The sequence below is a fragment of the Choristoneura fumiferana genome, chromosome 27 (genome assembly GCF_025370935.1).
Source record: "Choristoneura fumiferana chromosome 27, NRCan_CFum_1, whole genome shotgun sequence".
Classification (NCBI taxonomy): Eukaryota; Metazoa; Arthropoda; class Insecta; order Lepidoptera; family Tortricidae; genus Choristoneura; species Choristoneura fumiferana.
The window spans coordinates 1,508,192-1,533,401 of NC_133498.1; the positions used below are offsets into that span (position 1 = coordinate 1,508,192).

At 41.1% G+C, this 25,210-nt stretch overlaps 1 protein-coding gene across 2 annotated transcripts in view; it reads right to left on the minus strand.

Annotated features, from left to right (window-relative positions):
• Positions 1–222: 222 nt before the first annotated feature.
• Positions 223–25,210, minus strand: part of atos (atos homolog atossa) — a 73,673-nt gene continuing 48,685 nt past the window's right edge. For both annotated transcript variants that reach the window (XM_074108657.1, XM_074108656.1), the window contains 9 exons: positions 10,323–10,493; positions 9,052–9,159; positions 7,675–7,811; positions 6,883–7,017; positions 4,734–6,407; positions 3,869–4,005; positions 3,080–3,243; positions 1,917–2,155; positions 223–686 (listed from right to left, as the gene is read on the minus strand). In XM_074108657.1, coding sequence (XP_073964758.1) covers positions 341–686; positions 1,917–2,155; positions 3,080–3,243; positions 3,869–4,005; positions 4,734–6,407; positions 6,883–7,017; positions 7,675–7,811; positions 9,052–9,159; positions 10,323–10,493 — 3,111 coding nt within the window. In that variant the 3' untranslated portion in view covers positions 223–340. The remainder of the gene's footprint in view (positions 687–1,916; positions 2,156–3,079; positions 3,244–3,868; positions 4,006–4,733; positions 6,408–6,882; positions 7,018–7,674; positions 7,812–9,051; positions 9,160–10,322; positions 10,494–25,210) is intronic.

Consider the following 25,210-nt stretch of genomic DNA (forward strand, 5'->3'; position numbering starts at 1 on the left):
TCCTCTAAGAAAACATGTCCGTGGAAGCTATGCGGGGTGTCCGTAGGTTTGTATGGAAGAGCAACCCCCTTAATGCATAATGTACTATATAGTTCATTCATTACACTCGGTTCAGCCATTTTGAGATATTATTTTCAAACTTTCTAAGTTGGTTTGATTAGGTTTTGTTACACTTCCCTAGCATTCACAGTCACAATTTCAGACCACAAATAAAAAACACTGTTAAAAAACCAAAAAATATATTTTCTCATTATCATTACTTCATACATATTAACACATACGATCAATATCTACCGCAGGCACTAAATAACAAATACAACATCTTGACGCACCCCCAATACTATCGCGGCGAATACTTGGGGTTCTCGGGGGCATAAGTGAAACTCCTCAGTTCATAAGATACACCATTATGATTCTCATAACCTATTTCGCGGATTTCGTTGCGAATTTCCGAGTCGAAATCGCTACAACCGCCGAATACGCGGTTCGGCGTGCGATCGGTCGCGTTCGCTGGCGCCCCATTGGTTAAAATCTGGGGCTTGTCTGGTTCGGCCTTCTGATTGGTCGATACTTGGCTTCTGAAAATGGCGGTGTGCGCCGTAGCAGTGTCTAGGTCGGCTTTCCTGGATACTAGGATGCGAATGTCTGTGTGCAAATACAGTTTGCCAGATTTCGATGTCATGAATCTGTAAAAAAAAAATTGGTAAGTAAAATGTTGGTTTACTTACTATTTGCAGGTGGCAGGACCTTGTGCAAGGTCCGCCCGGATTGCTACCACCATCTTGCTCGCTAATATCCTGCCGTGAAGCAGCAGTGCTTGCACTGTTGTGTATCAGCGTGAGAGTAAGACAGCCGGTGAAATTACTGGCACTTGAGGTATCCCATCTTAGGCCTCTAGGTTGGCAACGCATCTGCAATCCCCCTGGTGTTGCAGGTGTCTATGGGAGGTGGTGATCTCTTACCATCAGGAGACCCACTTACTCGTTTGCCATCCAGTCGAATAAAAAAAAATCTGTTATGTTTCACCGAAATTTGTACCCTAACTGATTGCTCCTCTCAACCACTCAAAGGTTGACTGGTAGAGATCCCTAAGGGATAAGTCCGCCTTTATACAAGTATATCAAAGTTTGTCAATTGCATTTTGTTTCTTTTCTTTAGTACAATAAAGAGTTTAGAATTTTTCTAATTTCCCTCGGGAACTGTGCATTTTTCGCGATAAAAAGTAGCCTATGTCACTGTCTAGCCCGTAAACTATCTCTAGGACAAAAATCACGTCGATCCGTCGCTCCGATTCGACGTGACAGACGGACAAACATACATACAAACACACACTGACACACACACACTTTTGCATTTATAATATTATATATTTAGTATAAGTTTTGTAAATAGTAAGTAGATTAGATAGTAGTTGTATTTTTTTAAAATTTTGTATATGTGTTTATAACTCAATAATAAATACCTTTTATAGTATGGATGGATTGTTTCGATTTAAAACTAAGGTATCGTTTAACTAGTCTTTTAGCAAATAATAAATAGTTACTTTTCTCGTAAGTATAGTGACTCTCACCAAAGATATACCACCCTTGATGAAGATGGTCGTCACTTGGCCCCAAAATGTACAGTCGAGTTCATAAACTTCTGAGCAAAATTCGATCACAAGTTTATGAACTCCACTGTACCAAGGCATCATAATCTACCAGGATCCTTACTAAAGAGATGGCGCTATTAACAGAGAATAAGTTCTAGAAAGAAAAACAGCGTGAGGTGTGTGTAAAAGAGAAGAGATGAGAGATAGCATGAGACAGATAGACCCAGAGGGGGAAGAAAGATGCAGAGCGAGAGAGAGAACCCTTCGCAACCATCCTGTCTGAACCAGCAAGTACCAGGGCACCATAACAAGTAAAGAGCCTCACCTCAAGTGTATAAGGTACCGCAGCCACTTGTGTACGTGGTGGGGCGCCGGCGCGGCCGCCCCAGCTGGCATGTACAGCGTCCTCTGTCGCAGGAACGTGCGCGCCATAGGAGGCATCGTGGTCAGGTCGTAGAGAACCACGAACATTTTGACCAGGGTGCCATGAGGGTTGAAGAGGGAGACCTGGATCGTGCCGGAGCGGGCGACGCGGTAGCCGCTCGGTCCGAGGTTGATGTGGCCCTGCGGAGGGGAAAGTTGGTTAGAAAAGTCTTCAATGAAAAAAAAAAGTAAAAGGACCATGTTACTTTTACGGTAATTCACATTATATTAAATCCAGAGCATTGGCTAGCTCTTTTTCCCATGAGAATATTGAATTATTTATCAGGCGTAATCAGGCGACCGACGCGCTATATAAGGCGCCACCAGGCATTCATAACACACCAAGAAGCCCACTCGTCATATAATTGCGCGTTGGTGCCACCAGGCACTCATAGCACACCAAGGGCGCGTTGGTGCCACCAGGCACCCATAACACACCAAGAAACCCATTAGCCATATAATGATCGTTGGTGCCACCAGGCACTCATACATAATTAACACAATCAAAAAACCCACTCGCTATATAAGGCGCATTGGTGCCGCCAGGCGCGTAAAAGAACACGGTGACAGGCAGCCACCTGTGCGGGCGACAAAAGGCGCCAGAAGCTCTCATTTCCACCGTAATACTGTGCACACGATGCTAGCAGTTATTGGTTAGCAAACTACCAGGCACTCATAGCACACCAGGCGACCCACTCACCATATACGTATAATGGCGAGTAAAATACTGGAAAAGGCAGCCGCTTATGAGGGGAACAGAAAGAACCCGAAGCTACCAATTCTGCCATAATCCCCGTCAACGCCAACGGTGCTAGCAGTTAAAATGCATCTACCAGGCACTCATAACATAGCAGGAAACCTTCTCACCATATAAGGCGCGTTGGTGCCGGGCAGTACGGGGATCTGAAGGCGCCGGAAGCTTTCAGTCCCATCATAAAACCTTGCACGGGTCGCCCATGATGCTAACACATTTGCACATTGGGCACTCATAGCACGCCAGGGGACTCCGCCATCATATAAGGCGCATTGGTGCCACCAGGCACTCATAACACACGAAAAACTCACCATATAAGGCGCGTTGGTGCCGCCAGGCGCGTAAAAGAACACGGTGACAGGCAGCCGCTTGTGCGGGGGACAGAAAGCACCGGAAGCCCCCAGTTCAGCCGTGAACCCGTGCACAGTAGCCACGGGCTCTAGACGCCCTTTGAGCGCTGATTCTTCGAAACTGCCTGGAAAAAATAAAGATAAAATGGTTGTAGTATTGTTTTGAATACCCGGTAAGCTTGATAATCCTCTAATAATAGATCAGAGCTCCAAAGGGTGAGCTTTTTTTAACCCCTGACGCAAAAAGAGGGGTGTTTGACGCCAATGGCGGTCGGTCTGTGGCATAGCAGCTCTCAAACAGAGAGACCGATTTCGATACAGTTTTGTCTATGTGAAAACGAGTTTTCTTGCGTTGGTTCTTAGGTATGTTTTAGTAAAATTGGTTAGGTCGTTTTGGAGATATTGAATTTTGAAAGGAAAACATTTTTTAAGTTGGTCGGGTTCAGATCACACATGTCAAAATTGTAAAATTAACCTCATGTCTCGATACAAGCGCCATCTACCTGTCACAAAAATATTGCACATTTGTTTTTATTATGAGCGATGAGCGGGTCATCTGATGGGAAAGGATCACCACCGGCCAAGAGTACCAACAATAGTGAAGTTTGTCAACAAATAAGTTCGTATGTGACAGTTGGTAGAACCCTGTTGCAGGGAGCCTCTACTGTCTTTACCAAGTTTTTTTTTTTGATAACTGCGGGAAATCTGACTGCAATTCCCTTGAGCAAGTACCAGGGCAGCATAACTCACCAAGCAGCCCGGCGCTCGGTCCCATGTTGAGCCGGGGCGTGCGGGCCTCGCGGCGGGGCGGCGGCGGGGGCGGCGCGGGCGCCGGCGGTGGGGACGGCGCGCGAGGGGACAGCGGCGAAATCGGGTGGAACAGAGCGCTGTGGATGTTGCAACCGTTTATGAACTCCTGGTACATTGTATCCTCGACATAATATAATTCGACCACGAAATTTCCACTGCTGGGAAATGGGCTGTATTTCCCACGCGGGCCAGTGCGAATTGGAAACGGGAACTAATTGTAAACTTCACAGACTGAATCGCTTCGCAGGCATGTGCAGCTAAACCCTATGATGTTTTCCTTTCACCAAAAGACTCATGGTAAATTTCAAATTTAATTAAAGCAAATCACAAAAAAATGTTGATGCCAGCCTGGTTTCAAACCCACGACCTTCTGCTCTAGGTTACACCACTAAGCTACCACGGGTGTAAGCCATTATCAGAGTTTAAAAATGTTTGATAGTGATCTATTAAAATACAACGCCATCTCTCATTCCTGGTGATCATCCATGCAGTAGTCAGAAGCACCAATATCTGACACAATAAAGCGTGCATAAATATCTATTTCTACAGCCGCGCCGGTAGGACCTGTCAGATATTTTTGCACGCTCCACTGTGGCAGATATTAATGCAAGTAACTGTACAGGCTTGTATTTTAAAAGCCCCGGTCTAAAATGATATCACAGTGCCGACACTATGTGACGTGATCTCAAATTACTCTGAAGTGAATTGATGCCTCTAGAACAAAATGTGTGCGCGAATACATCACACAAATCCTGGTTTAGAGATCCACGTCACAAAGTTTTTTCAGAAATAGATAAACATTTACCTTTTGATGCCAGAAATTCCGTTGATAGAATCGTCAAAGTCGAAACAGTTGTTGCCTCTCCGTAGAGGTGCAGGACTAGAAGTTAAAGGCAGCCCGGTCTTCGTGTGGAAGACCATCGAAGCTGCTGAGTCAAATCTCCATCTGAACCGGTCCATCTCCGTCGGCGAAGGCACCTGAGTATCCGGACATACTTTCTTGGGATCAGGATACGCAAATCCATTGTCACTAGAAGGCGAACCCATCTCGCAACTATCTATAGTTCCATAGTCACATTTCTCAAAACAGACATAATCGTCGTCATTGATTGAAAACGTCTTCTGACGCTTGGTCTCCTTCGGCCGCGAGAACACAGAATCGTCGTCTTTTAAATGTAACTCATCTATATCTCTGTTGTCCAGGTTGGCTCTATCGGATACAATCTTCTCTATTTTATCTACTATCGGGAAAAACCTTCTCAGCTTCGGACGTTTCACTACCGTCTCGTCGTCGGGACATGTATTCGCTCGGTTAAAACTACAACTATCATCTAAACTATTTATATCACACTTTATATTATAATTATCACATTTATGCTTTTTCAGCGTTTTATTATCATTATCATCTTTCCTTCGAGCTCCGTTCTCTTTGCAACGATTTATAGCATCGAGCAATACTTCAGACTGATCTACGGATGCCAGGTTATAGTTGGCTTCTGATCGCACCATCCCTCTGTCGATACATGCTTCGCATTTGTCTACCAAAGGGCTTCCACACGCACAGGTCACTTCGTCAGTTTGTGTGGCAACCGTATTGGTTTTCTTGAACTCCGCCGGTGGCATACTATCAGTTTCGACGAAAGGTGATTTAGTTTCCATTCTGCTAGCGGGCAGCGTCAAATAAGTCTGATTCCTGTAGCATCCTATCGCTCTGAATCTGTCAAATCTCGCCGCTTGCAGAATCGGAATGGACGTATGAGTTTCTTTCAACTTATGCGAGCCTAGTCCGTCTCCTTCTGATGACGTGCTGTCGCTTAGTTTTTTAAGTTTGCTCTCCTTCCGCAAACGGCGTTTGTATTTAGCTATCTCCTTCAGCCGTCTCTCGTCAAGCTTCTTCGTCTCCTGACTTAAACTAGTGGAAGATCTATGATTGCCGTCGGATTCGTCGCATTCGCACTTGTGTTTCCCGTTCTCGCTGCAAGGTGTGTGCATTCTGTCATCGACGAGCTTCTTCTCAGGGGCGATGGTGTACAAATACTCTGTTGAGGCGGAAGTGGATATGATAGACAAGCGGCGATTGGACGAGCCCGTGTTAGAGTTAATTACATCTAAATCTGGTGAGAACTTAGGCCCTCTGGGTCCTAAAGTGAGATCATTTAGCTTCCCGACCAACTCTTCGTGCAGAGGCACAGGTACTTCTTTGCTAGCGCGTCTTTTCGGAGGGCAAGTACATTTGACTGTTGGTACTTCGTCTATACGCGGGAGGCTTTCGAGGGTGACTTTGAGATACACGTTGTTGCCTATGTCTGTGATTGGAAAGGTGTGGTCGGTCGGGGGTTTGCTGAATTCCGTCATCTTATAGCTCTCGCCGGGTATTTTGATGGAGTAGACGATTTTAAGTTTGCGCAGTTCTTCCATTTCCTCGTCGCAGTTGGATTCGAGTTTCTTGTAGTTGCACTTCTCGCGGCTTAGTTTACGTCTGGAAAAATAACAGTTAGTTATAAACATTTGAACATTAGTCAAGATAGAAAAAATGTAAGAAACTGCACTAATACTTGGTTTTTCAATCCAGTAGTTGGTAGAATCAAATTTTTAGCATACTTTTAGCTGTCGTTGGTTGACAAGATGGTGATAGTTGTAGATGAATGAACCTAAAGATAGACAGACAAAACGTTTGTTTTTATTTGTACTATAACATTTATTTATAACAAGTATGAATTAAAAAAAGGATAGGATTGAAATTCAGACACACCAACCAGGCAGACAGCTGCGAGAACTGGATCTGAGGTGACCAGGGCTACCAGGAGGACATAAGCGGTAAGACAACTCACCGGCGCTCGCCAGGCTCTTCGTTCACGCCGCCTTTAAGGCGCGCCAACCAGGCAAACAGCTGCGAGAACTGGATCTGAGGTGACCAGGGTTACCAGGAGGACATAAGCGGTAAGACAACTCACCGGCGCTCGCCAGGCTCTTCGTTCACGCTGCCTTTCAGACGCGCCAACCAGGCGGACAGCTGCGAGAAGTGGAGCTGAGATCGGACCGCGTTCAGGAGCCATTGCGATGTTATGAACGACGGGCTTTCGTGAGGCCTGGAAAACAAAGAAGACGTCAAAATATCTGTTCTCCTTACTAGAGTAAGTTAGTTCTATTCCTGAGTAAGCTTCACCAGTTTCATATTTAATGTGTTTTGTGAATATTACGAGTATGAAAGTTACAGAAATTAGATCCTGTCATAGAGTTACTCCTTATTGGCTGGTGGCAAGCTGACAACGCTCCAGGCAGTTCTGTCTGAAGGGTCAGCAAGAATACTAACTTAAACCGCTTGAAGCTATTCACTCATCATCATCATCATCATACACCGAAAAACGTCCACTGCTGAACAAAGGCCTCCCCCTTAGAACGCCACAATGAGCGACAACTTGCCACTTGCATCAGGCTGCAACTCTCACGATGTCAGTCTACCTAGTGGAAGGCCTGCCAACGCTTCGTCTTCCGGGACGCTATTCACTATATCATTGAGAAAAAGTATGCATTCGCTAAATAGAAGCGGGGGGTCTATTGCGTAACGTTTCTGACACTCGCGATCACCATCAAATTACAGTTTTCGCATACCAAAACTGTCATTTGATTGTGATCGCGAATATCAGAAACGTTAGACAATACGGCCCCAGGTTTTGTAGCGTTATTGAGCTAACTCATGTTCCTTGGACGTCTTTTCTTATTTTGTCCTAAGCAGGGTAACATACTTGCTAACTAGGGCGCGCATGCTCCATCGTTCGAGGAGCAAAGCGCGCGGCTGTGCCAGCTGCCGGTCGAAAGACGAGTCCTCTTCCACGCGGCTGAGCGCCTGGTAACAATCGGCGCAATCTGGTGCTAGGAGGACCTGGAAATCATCAGATACATCGTCATTGCAAACCAAGGACCAGCCTAGAATGTATGTGTACGTCTTTTCCCTGTTTTTTGCACAAAGCACCTGTTTTACAAGCTTTTATTTAACTTGCCCTGTTCGTTTATTTATTTGGTTGAAATCTTGCAAATTAAATTTGACCCACTTCCCGTAGTCCGACCGACTTGAAATTTGGTAAACTTATGTAAATCTGGCGACAATACAATATTCTGATAGTGTCATCCTGATTGTTTTTTTGGAGTATTTTTGTATTTTTTATTTCAACTCCAAATTTGTTACTTTTACGGGTATCCCGTGAAACCATATCGAAAATACAAACTGAGACATATGAATTTCGTGTCTAGATTCCTGTCCAGCAGTGGTGTAGGGGTTATAGCACACAGCACGGATTGCTGAGGACCTGGGTTCGATCCCCAGTGCTGGTCTCTTTTTCTGATTTTTCTGTGCATCTATGTCTCAGTTTGTATTTTCGATAGTGTCATCCTGGTAGTCCGGCCGGGATCGTCTCCGCAGGAAATTTGGTATTCAAATGTAGTTTGGGTGACAGTCAGCAAAAAAAGCAAAAACTTATTCAACTTGCAAACCTTCGTAAGTTTGTTTGTAAAAAAGCGTGCATCAATATCTGATACAACTCTTTTTCTAGGGCCGGTAGGAAGTGTCAGATATTGTTGCACGCTCCGCTATGGCAGATGCAGGTGAAGTACATTACTTCCTGGTGGCTCGATCGCATGATCGAGCTGTAATTTTGGTGGTCCCGCCATGATCATCCCCGAGGACGAAACTCTTCAGCAGTCAATAGCGACCGCATGAAAATGGTACGAATATATGTAGTTTGAATAGCAATGCTGGTTGGTTGGTCAGTCAGAGAAAAAAGCTTGTATACAAATGTTATAAACATAATCTGGGTAACCTAAAAACCGTCTCACTTTAGGTCGGACCGATGGTTTTATCAATTGAAGGCGTTTTAATTTAATGTGAAAAGCCACTGAACAGCACTATTGAAGAAAATAAATGTATTCTTCAGTTAGAAACTGGTAGCGAAGCGAACCTTCATGACGACTTTCTTGAAAAAAGAGTATAGTGATTTCCACCTTTCCTTCCATCCACACCGAGGAGCTGGAGTCCCACGTAGTTAGCAATAGCACTGCTGGCTTCTCTCACATAACATTAAAACTGGCCACGTCACTCTAGAGGAATCTATGGTGTCAATTGTTACCTCGATGCAGATCGGTATCTGTTCATTCCAGAGCGCGTTCACGTGATGGTTGAGAGACGCCTCGACAGCAGGTCTCGGCTCTTCCGACGGCCTCGGTTGGGCTTGCACCTGAAAGAGGACAAGATAAATCGTTAATTAATATTCAGGGAAACACATATTTATGGGACAGATGTGATGCCATCTTTATTTTTTTTGTAATAGCAGACAAACGGGCAGACGGTTCACCTGATGCTAAGTCATTACCGTTGCCCATAGACATCTGTTTATTCGGGCAATACAGGCAGAGACGGCATCAGATGCTGCCGGATGTTCGAAGGTTGGGCTACAACCAACTTCTTCTTCTTTTGACAATTAATATCTTATTGTGTAGCATTTTATGGCACTAGCGCGGTAAAAAGCGTAGAAAACCAGGCTAGTCGTGTTCATTGGCTTGGGATTTCGCTAGAAAAGTTTCTTGAAAGTACCAGATCAGCATAACTTTTGGCCGGTGGATATTTTGAAAGCCAACTGTCGCTACTTAATTGGTCTCCGTGTGGCATTTATAACACAAACGTTATCAAGTTATCATCATCAACGGCCTTTGCATCTGTGACAGATGACATTACTTACATCAGCGGCACTTTCTCCAGTGGCTAAACAAGCTTAAACGGGAGCGGCATCTCCGACTGTACAACGGACACAAGAAAGCGATCGAGCTCGAAGAGACGACTACACCTGCACATGCTCTGTTCCTTCTTCACTTTAAAGCCAGCTATTTCCCGAGAGTAAGAACAGCTAGAGCCGTGGTGGCCGAGTGGTTTGACCTATGGCCTCTCAAGCAGAGGATCGTGGGTTCAAACCCCGGCTCGCACCTCTGAGTTTTTCGAAATTCATGTGCGGAATTACATTTGAAATTTACCACGAGCTTTACGGTGAAGGAAAACATCGTGAGGAAACCTGCACAACAAACCTGCGAAGCAATTCAACGGTGTGTGTGAAGTTCCCAATCCGCACTGGGCCCGCGTGGGAACTATTGCCCAAGCCCTCTCATTCCGAGAGGAGGCCTGTGCCCTGCAGTGGGACGTATACAGACCGGGATGAAGAACAGCTAGTTTTCAAAGTACCAGGGGATCATACCTGCTGGCTGGTGGACGGTTGGACCGCAGTCCGCAAGCAGATGCACGTGGAAACGAAACTTGGTAATGCGCTTGCCATCTGCTAGGGGCTTCCGCCACTCATTCCTCTTTCCCGCGAATAGACCAGCTAGTATTCAAAGTACCAGGAGTGCATACCTGCTGGCTGGTGGACGGTTTGGCCGCAAGCAACTTCGCGTGTAAGAGGCGGTCGCGGGGCGCGCGGGAGGCGGGGCTGGCGCTCCGAGCGCGGATTATGAGGCGCCCGAGCTGGAGGAGGAGGTTGGGCCCCGTCGCCGGCGGCGCCGGTGGCGTCTCGCAACTATGCATCTGGAATGAGAGGGTCCATTTTAACAAGGTTACATTAGGCTTCACTTGTGACTGCTTAAGTATGTGTGTAGCGGAAATCGCTAGGTGGCGTTAGGATCGAGAGGTCCGTTTGACGTTAGTCTTGCTTGTGATTGGCATACATCGTTATCGCGGGAGCAAAAACAAATCAGTTAAAGAACAGATATAACAGAATGCCTTTATACTAAAAACGGATATATTCTGCCTACAAGTTCTAAGCATCTAAGAAGTTGAAATTGCGAGTTGAAATGTCGTTCCGCAGATGATATTTTGACGGAAACTAACGTTGCACTTACAGCAATATTATTTTGTATCGCGAGCCTGTAATTCGGGGTAATCTTTTATCCACAACTCCACAAATTCATCGTACGTTTTTTTACTTCGCGGCATTTTAAAAGCACTCTGTAATTATGTTGTGAACAGTTATTATTACGAATAATTTATAAATGACAGTGTCAAATAGGAAAAGTGACTCAAGAGTTTGCGTTGCGACTGCGTAGTTAATCTTTTTAAACATGTACTAGTAATCAAGTCAAGTATGGAGGTCTGATATTAGATATAAAGTTGATTAATTTTGAACTCGTAGGCATAAAATGTTGCTGGACACAAGTGCCACTTCTGTATTGTTTATTTGTCATAATCTTTCAATACTGTCAAATCGTTTTTGCTCCCGCGATAACGATGTATGGATTGGCTCATTCAGTTATATAATGCAATACCCCTGGTGTTGCAGATGTTTATGGGCGGTGGTGATGTCATACCATCAGGAGACGCACTTGCTCGTTTTCCATCCAGTCAAATAAAAAAAAAAATATCCAATTGCAAACATGACACTAATATCAAAGTTGTCAAAGAGACCTCCTCAATCTGACGATGGAGCCGTAAGCTAGGCACTGTAAATCCAAGACAGATTCACGTAACCTAGCTGTGATAATCATTTTGAATAATTTAAAAACCTTTGTTTTTCATATAAGCAGCGAGCGAGGACTCGTCGGAGCAAAACATCTCGGATAGATTAGGTTAGATACACGTGTTTTTTATTTATTTCGGTCGGTTGTTTGTAAAGTTGTTTACCATGTCGTGCCTTGAAACCCTCGGCTATGCTCAAGACTATTCTTTTGAAGCACTCACTTCGCTCGTGGTTCAATTCTTTGCTTGCTCGGGATTCAATATACACTCGCGCCAAAAAAATTTTTTTTAATATTGGTACACAGTTTTTCTTACCACTAATATCGATGGCATGGTTCCTTACTACAACAGATCTTTTCTACCTCTTGTAGTTTAAGATTTAGGCGTACCCCTCATTAAATGAGGCCAACCGTAACACAAACATTATACCACTCAGGTCCGGATTCAGAGGTCCGGAGGCCTTGGGGCAACAAAGGAGTAGATGCCCTCTCCTAAATCCGTCCCTGCATACACTCACAGCAACCGACAATCGCACTTAGAGAATACCACCTACATTATAATTCATTAGTATGTTAATTAAAACATGGTTCCATCATGAAAATCCGTTGTTTTCTTATTGATGCGCAAATACAGCCGTGCACCATAAAAAAAGCTAAAATGAATCACCAGGCGAACATAACATAAAAGGAGTTCTACGAGTAGGTATTTGTCGAGCCGTAAAAACTTCTTGACAACTTTGCTATCCCAGTTTCTGCTATCAAAGGCGACAGGCCACTCAATAGTTCAATGAGTCAAAACTAGGTTTCTAGGTCATTTGTAACTTAGGTAGGAAAACAGTGCATATATATGTTAGAAGTGGTATTGGTTGGTATATTATCAAATCGAGATTAGAATACGACTGAGCGCATATTTCATCTTGTTAACCCCCGACGCAAAAAGGGTGTTATAAGTTTGACTGCTATGTGTGTCTGTCTGTCTGTCTGTGGCACCGTAGCTCTTAAACGTATGGACCGATTTAAATGCGGTTTTTTTATTTGAAGTTATATTTGAATACCTAATTCTAATAACATGATAACCTAATCAACAAAAAGTTGGAAGACCCCCGACGTTGACACTTCAAAGTTCAATATCTCAAAAACGGCTGAACTGATTTTGATAAAACATGTCTAAGAACCATCGCTAGAAAATCTGCTTTCAAATAAAAAAAACCGCATTGACATCGGTCCACTCGTTTAAGAGCTACGGCGCCACAGACAGACACACATTTTTGATTTTTTATTGTACCATTTTGTCGGCATAGTTTACATATATATTCGTGCAAAATTACAGCTTTCTAGCATTGATAGTCCCTGTGCAAAGCCGCGGACGGACAGACAGACAGACATGGCGAAACTATAAGGGTTCCGTTTTTGCCATTTTGGCTACGGAACCCTAAAAAGAGTTATGACAAACATTACGATATTACTTCCAACATTTATGCGAGCCCACATGGAGCCTTATTTAGGTCAACGCCCCACAATTAAGCCCTCCCGTGCTGAGAGGAGCCCTGCGCCCTGCAGGGGGACGTATACAGGGTGGAAAGTTGAGATTGGGCAGCAATACTGGGTTAAGACAAGACACTAACTTTAGTTAAAATATTCAGTTTTTAATTGATACATACTGTTCAATTTTCTTTCAGCATAAAGGATTCATATTCGTAAAAAAACAACATGCGAAAGTTCCACTTTGCAAATTAGTACCCTACGAACTGTATGGAAAAAGTTTTCTTTGATTTGTGGGTGTTCTAGTACTGTAACCTTAGTTGGTCTCGAAGAGTGTTTTAATCCTTGATGGAAATGGGAGCGATTGCCATTAAAAAAAAAAGTCAAATCTGTCAGAAAAAGAGACCAGCACTGGGAATCGAACCCAGGTCCACAGCATTCCCTGCTAACCCCTACACCTCTGCTGGACAGCTGCAGCTGGCTTAAGTAGCAAAGTAGAAATAAGCAACCTGAGATATGTATGCATAGAAAAAATTCGTGTCTAGATTCCTGTTACCGTCCAGCAGTGGTGTAGTGGTTAAAGCACGCAGCACGGAATGCTGAGGACCTGGGTTCGATTCCCAGTGCTGGTCTCTTTTTCTGGTTTTTCTGTGCATCCATGTCTCACTTTGTATTTTCGATGAAGTTAGTAAAGGTCTCCTAAAAGCATTTTCGCGTAGAGCAGCAAGGGGGGGGGGGGTGTAGTAGCTGCCCTTGCTGCCCCATCTCAACTTTCCACACTGTATAGGCCGCGATGATAATGATGAGATGAAACATCTTAAATTACAGAATCCTTTACTTGTTCATCATCAAGCAAAGTATTCAATATTTGAAAACAAATGTAGGTATGTCTGGCAGCATGACAGTATCCTATTATCTTATTAAAATAACACGAAACTTGCAAAAATATTTTCATTGCTTCAAAGTAAACAACATAAACAGCCCGAGCGACAATCGCGTAAAACTTCAACTCGTCGAATTTTAACCAAACGCAAAAAGAGAGATGTTTGATGCCAATATTTGTTTGTGGCATCGTGGCATTCGTAACTCTCAAACGAATGGACCCATTCCGATGTGGTTTTTTATGTGAAAGCGAGTTTCTAAGCGGTGATTCTTAGCTATGTTTCATTAAAATCGGTTTCGTTTTTTGAGATACTAAACTTTGAAAAGTCACAGGGTTTTTCAGCTCTAAGTTGGTTAGCTTATTAAAATAAACTTTTTAAATAAATGTTTAAAGTTTAGTGAATTTGAATAGTAGAACACAGTAGCCGAAACGATAAACTGTTATTTTGACATCTAAAAGGAAACACGTTTGACATTTGTACACGAAATGTATAAATGATTAGTAAAGATTAAATGTTATGACTACAACATTTCCTCATATATACTTAAATATAAAGTATAAGGCAAAAACATGTGTATATTATATATATTACTAGCTGTTGCCCGCGACTCCGTCCGCGTAGTATTCGTTTATTGCTATCCCGCAGGATGCAATTTTCCGGGATAAAAACTATCCTATGTCCTTCCCCGGGACTCGAACAATCTGCATACCGACTTTCAGCTAAATCGGTTCAGCGGTTTAGATGTGATTGAGTAACAAACATTCAAACATCTTTACAAACTTTCACATTTAAAATATTACATAGCAGGATTATATTGTGTAATTTTCAAAAAAATACTTAGATTTAAGAGGGGTGTTATAATTTAAGTATCTGTGTCTGTCTGAGGCATTATAGCATCAAAAGCTAGTTTAAACAAGATGGTTCTTAGTGAAGTTTAATTAAAATCGGTACAGCCGTTTATGAGATGAACTTTGAAATGACAGTGGCGGGAACTTTTCAACTTATACCGATGATTTTTAATCGGTGATCAGGAATAACAAAAAGTGATAAAGACGGCCATAAGTACTGAAAAACTTTTCCCATGGGACCAATACTAAAATCGGGGTAAAAAAATCAGCTACTTCATATAAAACCTCAGCACCTCACCAGCCTCAAGGAATGAAACCAGGGATTTTTCCCCCGATTTTCGCATTGGCCCCATGGGAAAAGTTATTCAGTATGACCGTCTTTATCGCTACTTGTTATTCCTGATCACCGATTAAATATCACCGTGTATAGGTAAGGTAGTATTTTTTTAGGTGAATTCAGGCACTGAAAAATATTGACCTCGATTCCTATTGGTATGCCTAATTGTTTTCTGTGACTCGTCAGTGACAAGTATGTCAAAGCTTTTTAACCCCCGACGCAAAAAAGGGGTGTTATAAGTTTGACCGCTGTGTGTCTGTCTGTGGCATCGTAGCTCTTAAACGAGTGGACCGATTTGAATGCGGTTTTTTTTATTTGAAAGCAGGTTTTCTAGCGATGGTTCTTAGACATATTTTATCAAAATCGGTTCAGCCGTTTCAAGATCATCAGCTCTTTTGTTCGCTGCTGTAGGAATCTTGGACGCATAATGGGTATTTACTTTCAAACATATTTGGGACCTAAAATTTGAAACACCCATGTATGCTTTATAACTATGCAATATTATGGAATTCTCGGCCTGATGCTGCAGCCAGGATATCCAGAACACTAGTAGGTACACTCTTGATAAAACCACAGCAGATATATCGTGTTTGGATTCGATTTGATCAGTATTTGATTCTACATATAATGCAATGGTGGCAACACGACGAGCTGATGCTGCAGCCAGGATATCCAGCACACCAGTATACTCTTGACAAAATAATAGCAGATATGTCGTGTTTGATTCCTTTTGATCATTTCATATCCGCAGCGACTGTGCTGTTCATGGGAAGCAGAGGTACAAAGGGCTTCGCCCACACTGCATTCGTGTCGGCAACGCCTCTATTGTATTACTCTCTTGCTCACATTTGTCTCAAACGAGCGAGAGGGAAATATGATTTTAAGTAGGTTCTACTTCCTTATGCCCTTTACTAACGTTTCTTTCAAGGTGAAAGTTACGATGACGTCACAAGGGATTGTCGAAAAGCAAAGTGTGATGTGACGTCACTGTTTACGTAAGCCCTGTACGGGAGTGGAATGAAAACCCCGCTGTTTAATTCTCTTAATAATCTAGTCGGGTATAAACCATCATCCAAGCCTACATAAGTTCACTGGCACGACTCTTTACTTTACATGAGAGGGCTTGGGCCGTTTTTCCCACGCGGACCTAATGTGGATTGGGAACTTCACTCTCTTCAATTATTTTTATATAGCTATTGGAACATACGCATCTCTTTAATTAATTACTATCATATATATATTGCCCGCGGCTCCGTCTGTGAAGAATCTGATGTCTTTCCTACGATCTATCTCCGTACCAAATTTCGTCTAAATCGGTTCAGCGGTTTAGACGTGAAAAGGTAACAAGCAAACAAACACACAAACTTTCGCATTTACATTACTGGGATTATGATTACAAAACCAAACTACCAGGACATCATAAACCAAAGCAACATAAACAGAACATAACATCAAAGCCACTAGAAGTACAAAAACACACTCTACCCCCATGCACTTTTGACCCAAATCCGCCCGCTATGTAGGTCGCGAATCTAGGCCAGGGTGCAGCGTGTCAAGGGTCGTACCACGCCCTGGCAAGAATGCGGACAAAGGGTTCTGTTAGCCTGGTAATGTATGCGTTGGCTACCTTTATCGGTGCTCATAAACTTGATCATTAACTTGTAATAAGCATTTTAGCGAATGTTACATTACAGCTAAAAGCTCACAAAATAAAAAAGGAGCGTTATAGCAGGGTTTGGACACTCCGCAGTTTAGGCACTTGTCCCACCGCCGACGATGAGCGAAAAGCGAGTAGAGCGAGTAACTAGAAACGAGTGAGCGAGCAGCGAGAAGCGAGTGTAGTTTTGTCGCTCGGCTGTAAGCGAGTGTTCGCGTGCGACGGGCGATTACTCGCTCCACTCGACTCGCTCGTGCGGGGCGGCCGCCAAGCTGACATCGCTGAGCGAGTATCTATAGCTCAGCGAGTTTTATAGCTCTTGTCGCTGCGACAAAAGATGTAAGAGCGAGTTCTCGCCGACAGTGTGAACAGCCAGCGATCAACTATTAATATAAAAGTAAGTACTCGTAGGTACCTACCTAACCAAGTATTCACAATCAAAGATGATTGGTTTTTGATTGAATACCGTTTAATTCACCTAAAAGTAAACACTTTAGACCCATTTTAAAACAAATTACAATTGCCTAAGTAACTACGTTTGCTCAAATGTTTGTTTATAAGTAAGTAGGCACTTTGTCAAGCCAACTTAAAACAAAATAAACAAAAATGTCACTAAAGATTGAACAAAGAGGTACCTACTAAGTACCAAATGGTTGCTGTTGCTGATAAAATATTGTTGTTATGTAGCTTTAGCCATTAACAGTTCATTATTATTATTATTATTTATTTACTTATTTATTAAAGGTAGCTTATTGAATTCATATTAGTACCCACTGTTATCTTTATTCATCAGCGAGTGGGAACTAGGAAACCCTGTGCTCTTGGCGCCAAACCGGTTTCGAGTCAACGGTGCCCAACGGAATATGAACGCTCGTATAACATGATAAGTTTCAATTTCGCGTGCAAGTCGTAAGAGTAGGCAACGATTTATACCTAAACTTGACTTTTGTTCGAGAGAGTCCCTTCTGTACGGTAGTACTATTAGTTATTCTGTGGTTATAGGGAGCATTCGAGCGAAATTACGGAAAATTTACTTCGACCTTTTTGACAATTAAACGATAACCAACAACAAGTTGGAAAACCCCCGACTTTGTCACTTCAAAGTTTAATATCTCAAAAACGGCTGAAACGATTTTGATAAAACCTTACTAAGAACCATCGCTAGAAAACCTGCTTTTAATAAAAAAAAACCGCATTCAAATCGGTCCACCCGTTTAAGAGCTACGGTGCCACAGACAGACACAGACATACAGACACACATAGCGGTCAAACTTAATACCTAACAACGTAACAACCCTCTTTTTGCGTAGGGGGTTAAAAAATGGCAAAGATGAAGCGCATCAAAGTTAGGGAGTGGAGGGCTGTGCTGTGGCATCATGCCTTGCGTTGCTATAAAACCTCGCACAGCGTGACGTCACCGGGAATTTTAATTACCATATCCTCATCCTTTTTAGAGGAAAAAATACGTGTCCGATATCTTTTGATAAACTATTCGACGGATTAATTAGAGTTTTAGGACATAGTCTATTCTCAGCAGACGAAGTTGTAGACAACAACTACTTTATAATAGTTAAGATTGAATCCCTAATTTGTTTGCTATAGTGATACTTGTTATGTAATAAACACCTAACTTGGTCACTCGGTGTTCACGCCAAAGCGGAAATCATACTTTCTATTTTCTCTTAACTTCTCATAATACTAACGTAGTGACGTAATTTTGGAAATTAGATAAGTATAGGTACTTAAATTACCTTGGTCATAGAACAATTTGTACAGTCGAGGGCATTCATATATTATATACAGCTTAGGGTGTTGCTTAAAAATCAACTTTCATAAAAGTCATTGTCTCACCCCACCACTGGGTTCAACGACCCCGATTAACGAAGTTTATAAAAAAAAACGTAAATTGGCATCAATACAACATGTCCCCCGGTTTTGTATTATATTTTACTATATTTTACTTTTAGAACGTATCTTGGACATTGTGGTGTATCTCGTAAAGGAAATTTCCGAGCAATCGCCCAGGAATCCCCTCCACTCGATACACCCCCCTCGCACCACGACGGTTACTTAGTTAAAATTGTGAATGACTTCAGAAATAAAAGTACCTTGATGCGAAAAAAATCTACTTCAGTGTCATACATATCCTTATTTTATATTACTTATGCTAAATTGTTACAAATTTATTTGATTTTAATAAAAATAAAAATAAAGTTTGTTCCTATGAACTTTGGGTTTTCAAAACTTTGATAGCTGGTAGCGAAGCGACCCCTAAAATTAGTTAAAAAAAAACCAGTTTCCATTTATGGGGGCGTAGAACCCAATGGCGGGGTGAGACGATGACTTATATGAAAGTTGATTTTTAAGCAACACCCTTATACAGCTAAGTATAGCGTCAAATATACATCTTATATATCTTATATATAAGCCGTGGTGGCCTAGTGGTTTGACCCATCGCCTCTCAAGCAGAGGGTCGTGGGTTCAAACCCCGGCTCGCACCTCTGAGTTTTTCGAAATTCATGAGCGGAGTTACATTTGAAATTTACCACGAGCTTTGCGGTGATGGAAAACATCGTGAGGAAACCTGCACAAACCTGCGAAGCAATTCAATCGTGTGTGTGAAGTTCCCAATCCGCACTGGGCCCGCGTGGGAACTATGGCCCAAACCCTCTCATTCTGAGGGGAGGCCTGTGCCTTGCAGTGGCACGTATATAGGCTGGGATGATGGGATGATGATATATGTATACATCTTATTGACATTTTGGTAACATACACATTATTTACGACCTTGACTGTACTTACTTCACATAGTACGTTTGTACCTTTATTCTTAAAATTGACTTGACCTTCATAAAGTCAGCTTGGAACTCGCAATTATTTATTTGTTTAAGGTTTTAAGTATTAAAGCTTGTATTTGCAGAAACAAAGAAAATAACGACTTTGTTTTGAGGCTTAAAAAGACATTTGAAGTTTTTTTTTAAACCATACTCAATATTTGCCACTGAACACCGTTGTGTTATGAAACAAAGATACAATGAATGTGGGTGTAGGGGCATACAATGAATATGTAACACACTTAGAAAAATGGTTGAGTAAATTTTAAAGTACTTGTTAACTTTAGCCTCGCCCACATAAGAAAAAAACCTGTCAAAACCACATTTAAGAAATCAGCTCGCACAGGTCAGTGAAGAAAGAAGAGCTAGTAATATAGTAAGTCCAATAGAAGATTTTCATTCCATTTTGTTTTTATAAGCTTAACTTAACTTGCCCTGTTTGGTGATGTTGGATCAAATCTTGCAAGTCCATTTACACCCATTCGTGGATGACAATGTAAGTAAAGTCAACAAAAAGTAGTCAGCTAGTTAGCAAAACAGCTTGTGTAAAAATGATTTCATTAACAGAAATATTTTCGCATATTTTTAGAGAGCAAGTTTTTCATTCTAAGTAGCCCAGCTGACATTTATAAAAGCAAACATGACACTTTTGAAACTCTACAATACGGAAGCGATTCGCGTGTGCTCGAAAAACAAACGCTCTCGACTGTTTTATTTAACTGTGGTTTAACCAGGGCACGCAGTGCCACGAAAATAAACGTGAATGTTTAAATACCTGACACAATGACGTGGCTTATTTGTAGATGGCGCTCGGGCTATGCAAAAGTTAGTCGTTATGATTGGCAGTTACCGTAGAGCAATGCTCAAATTTCAATTTTGATTCTGAATTGCAAATAACAGATTGAATCCCGAGCTCAATAACATGGTTCCCCAAAGTAAAGCCGAGTTTAGACTTTCAAGAAAAATCGTGCAATTTGCATTCCATTGCGGCGCTCGATTGACCACTACAAACTCGTTAGCTTTAAGGCCTCGCAATGTAATGCAACTTGCACGATTTTTCTTGCAAGTCTAAACTCGCCTTTAAGGGTTTCTTATCAGGCGAAAGATCGCTAGATGGAGTTAGTATCGACACGTTTTAGTTCTTTAACCAATCACATACGTGATACAAATGTCAAACTTGTCAAACGACACTAGCGCCAACTATATAGCCTATCACTGAAACCTTATTTATACAAGAACACGAACAATTAAAAAGCAAATCAATTTAACTTAAAACTTAACCTTGATTGACTGACTGATGCTCAATAACGTACCCCAAACCATTGAACCAGGAAAGTTGAAACATTGCAAAAAAACTTCCTCTATTAGATTGTCTAAAAATCTACCAAATCTATGACCATTTTAGGTCTAAATTGGGTAATTACCTTTTTATCTTATCTAGCAGATATTATTTGTTATTCAACGTATGTCGTTTCGTGACAGTGACATGACGCGATTCCATAGTTCTTTTATTTGTGTTCAACAATTGTTAAACAAGAATTTAACAAAGGCTGATTGTCACATTGACTAGTAACTTCTTGAGTTTTAAAAATTCAATCTTTCCTATTATAAAAGAACAAGAGAATTAAACACAATACCTACATACATTGTAACGTAATCAAAAATCCCACTTACAAATGCAAAAAGAACAATAACTCTCCTTGCAGTCGGGTAAAAAGCAAAGCTGTGACCATATTGCTCTGACGTTTGCGATCGCATTCACTATCTATTTCTATCCTCCTCTTACACCATGTGATAGAGAGAAGTGATGAAGACGATTGTGATTTAAAGCGTGTTAGAGTACAGCTGTCATCTCGGTACAATTAATAACCTGCAATAGATAAATTGTACTGAGATGACAGCTGTCAATACGGGCCTATTTAATCGTAATTAGTTTAGTTTATTTAAGTGCAAACATCAATTAACGCGTCAAATTAATTAGAGTCCCAAGCAAACATCGATCGCGGCGAAATGTGTCTAGGGTAAAATACTACACGAAAAATAAGATGCTACAAATTAATTCTACTAATGTAAAAAGCTACGCGAAAAATTGCGTCAAGTACAAGATTCTATTGAAATTTTGTTAGTTCGAGGCTCGAGGTGAAATGCTATTCGGTGAATCGCTACAAGAAAATTATGCTTTTGAGGTAATACACTAACAAATGCCTCCTACTAGGTGGACTGAAGACATTGCGAGAGATGCAGCAACTGGTGGAACCTTTGCTCACAGCAGGGGAAGTCTTCCCGCTGATGATGATGATGACAAAAGTAATTTGTAATTTACGTGTTTTGCGCGGCTTGCGTGCTCAATGCCGATAAATAACGTAATTGTATGAGTGCGATGTGACGTCATCGGGCGTAGTAATTTCTTTTATTTAGTTTACGACAAACAACGGTCAAGTCGGTATAGTCATACATAATACATACATAGGTATAAGTTTCTGCCATTAAAATAACATTATTTACTACAAAGCGCATTGAAACGATATTACTACCTACCTTATAATAAAATCACATTCCATAAAAAATTAGATGGATAAAAGGAAATCGAGCGCTATGTTAGCTATGTCTTCTGTTGTTAGTTTACTAGTAAAATGCTAATTTTAATTTGTTAGTTTTTTAGTTTTACGGTGAATTATCCAATATCTGTAATGCCGTGTAAATGTTATGAAATAAATAAATAAATAATAAATAAATTATCTTCATTGTAGTATAGTGTTTTCTGTACAGCTTACTGTGTTGGTGTGCAATAAAGAGTTATTGTATTGTATTGTATACACCTGCATTATATATTATACACAGTATAAAATAAAGTCACTTCCCGATCAATATCATCCAGCTTATAGTTATGTCCAATTTCAAATAAATCTGACCATTGGAAGTAGATCAAATTTGATTTGCAAGATTTGAATAAATTATAAAACTATCAATGTTTGGATTCCCCTTTCTAATATTAACTTTGTTACATTGTAATTATTCGTTTTATCTAATACTGTTCAAAAGATAGAGCCCTGAGACCGACAGCGAAGGCTTACTGAAAGTCCCATTGCACCCTACTGGCACGCAACCCTAAATAGCCAACAAAAAGTTGGAAAACCTCCGACTTTGTCACTTCAAAGTTCAATATCTCAAAAACGGCCGTACCACCGCTAGAAAACCTGCTTTCAACAAAAAACCTCATTCGAATCAGTCCACCTGTTTAAGAGCTATGGTGCCACAGAGACATAAAGACACACAGATACACAGACACACACAGCGGTGAAACTTATAACACCCCTGTTTTTGCGTCGGGGGTTAAAAAAAGCAAACCCCCAATAATTCCCACACAACATCGTATCCTTACTTATTCTGTGCCTTTACATAAATAACCCAATAACTTGGACTTTTTATCGTCGCCGCTCGCACTACGTTGCCATAAATCGCGCTAAGTCAGGGTAGCCAGGTATTCAAATATTGGCTGCTATCCAATACGGAATCAAAGTGAAATCGAAAATTGTTTCGCGATTCCGGGATTTTAATGTATTTCTGTGGTAATTCCCAAAAAATATAAGTGGTTTCCTTTCATGCTGCATTAGAGGTTATGTTTAGAGATTTCACATCGACTCTGTGGGAATATCGGGATAAAAAGTGGCCTATGTGTTATTCAAAATATCCAGTTAGATATTATAACCAATGTACTTTAACTGCACAAAAATACGGTACTTATTTGACTATTTTGTATATGTTTTATAAATTAAAACTACACAATGCCTGTTATCGAATAGAAAAACAATTTTTAAGCTACCTTTACAAATAACAAAGTTAGGTTTGAAATTCAAGATTAGACAGAGAAAGAGATACTGGCATGCGAGGTCACACGCCAGTACCGCCATACTTACTTTGAGAAGGTATATAGATTTTTCAAAAAATCACTATAAATCAAATTTTCAACCGATTTAAGTTTTATCTTCGCTAAACACTATCTGTATGTCTATATTTTCATAATAATATTAAGATATGGCAAAATCAGGAGTTGTCAAATACCGTATAACATACACACGTTTCCAGCCATGGCCAATTATTATTATATTTCAAAGTTCAAAACCTCAAAAATGGCTGAACCACCACAATGAATCTCACTTTCACGCAAAATAAACCGCATCTAATCGGTCCATCCGTTTGAGAGCTACGATGCCACAGACAGACAGACATACATTGGCGTCAAACTAATAGCAGCCCTCTTTTTAAAAGAGGAAGTAACTTAGAAAAGTTTTGGGTCAAAATCAAGATAAAATAATAGTACAGGCTCAACGAGATTTTCGAAATTTCCTTTTTATTCAATAACTAACTGTTGCCCGCGGCTTCGCCCCCGTTGTAATTTTTATAAATTTTCTTCCATAAAAACCTTCTCCTGACAATAACGAACACAACAAAAAAAAGAGTTAGTGAAATCGGTCCAGCCGTTCCCGAGTTTTGCGCTTAGCAACACATTTTACGATTCATTTTTATTTATAGAGAAAAAAGAAAGATAGATTATATAGATAGATAATGTTAATTGTGCTCTGAGTGCACCAGTTAGGATGTTACTACGTAATTAAAATAAGGTTTAACATCATTTAAACCCATTATAAAGCAATTAAAATAAAAAAAACAGAAAGTGTGTCAAAAGAGCCGAGTACCAGGAGATAATAAATTTAAATCAGTTTAATTCCCAAAGCACGTGCTGACTGCGTACTTAATATCCCCATATCCGTCCCGCTTTGGCACGTGCGTGGTCGTTATTGCGCGCCTGCTCTATCACGTCGGAGTTGACTGACCAACGTAGATTAAACGAAATTTAAGATCGCAGTATATGTAAAATTTTCGCATGGTCAATATGTTCCGAAACCAGTATGGTGTAAAAATTAAAATAGTTCTTGTTAAAATGGACTAATAAGATAATGTTATTTTCTCGAACATAATCAGAAAGACAGAAGATGACAAATTGATCTAGCTTGCTTGGTCTTATCTATGGGAAAACGCTTATTATCGAGTTTTAGCCCGAGCGAAGTTCGGTCGCCCAGGTACTTAAAATTAAATTAAAAACATTGCTGGATCGCTGAACTCTTCACTCTCTCTTTGAGAAGAAGATCCTAACAGACGGATGAACCGAAAGACGACAAAAGTGATCCTATAAGGGTTCCGCTTTTGCCGAATAAGGAACACGACTAAAAACATATTCGTCCATAGCAATGCTTACCGAATGACGTAGAATGTTACAATGACAAGGTTATGTGGTAGGTTAGGAGTCAAAATGGTTGACTGCAAAGTGCAAATGTGCAATTTTGAAATGCTAAATACTAGAGTTTACGAAAGGTTGCGGCTAAAATTATTCATAAAAAGTCAGACAAAGTATTAAATTGTACAAATAAAGCCACCGAATAAAAGAAAAGAAACAATGAAAGCAACATTTATTCACTATTCGCAAAAACTTACAGCACATGAGGTATAACAGGTTGAAAAAAAAAACAATACGATTTTGTCCCGTTCGATCTTGATATACCCTTGATCCGTAGGGTCCTAGCGCTAAGCATAAGAGATATTTAAGAGGTTAGTAGACGTCACAAAGGACCAAAGAGATGGCAGCTTCCTCAGACAAAGAATCAGCTTAGGTATTCAAAGAGCAAACGCTGCCACGCTGCCAGCTTCTTCGGGACCTTGCCTAAAGGGGTAGGCTTACATAAATTGTTTT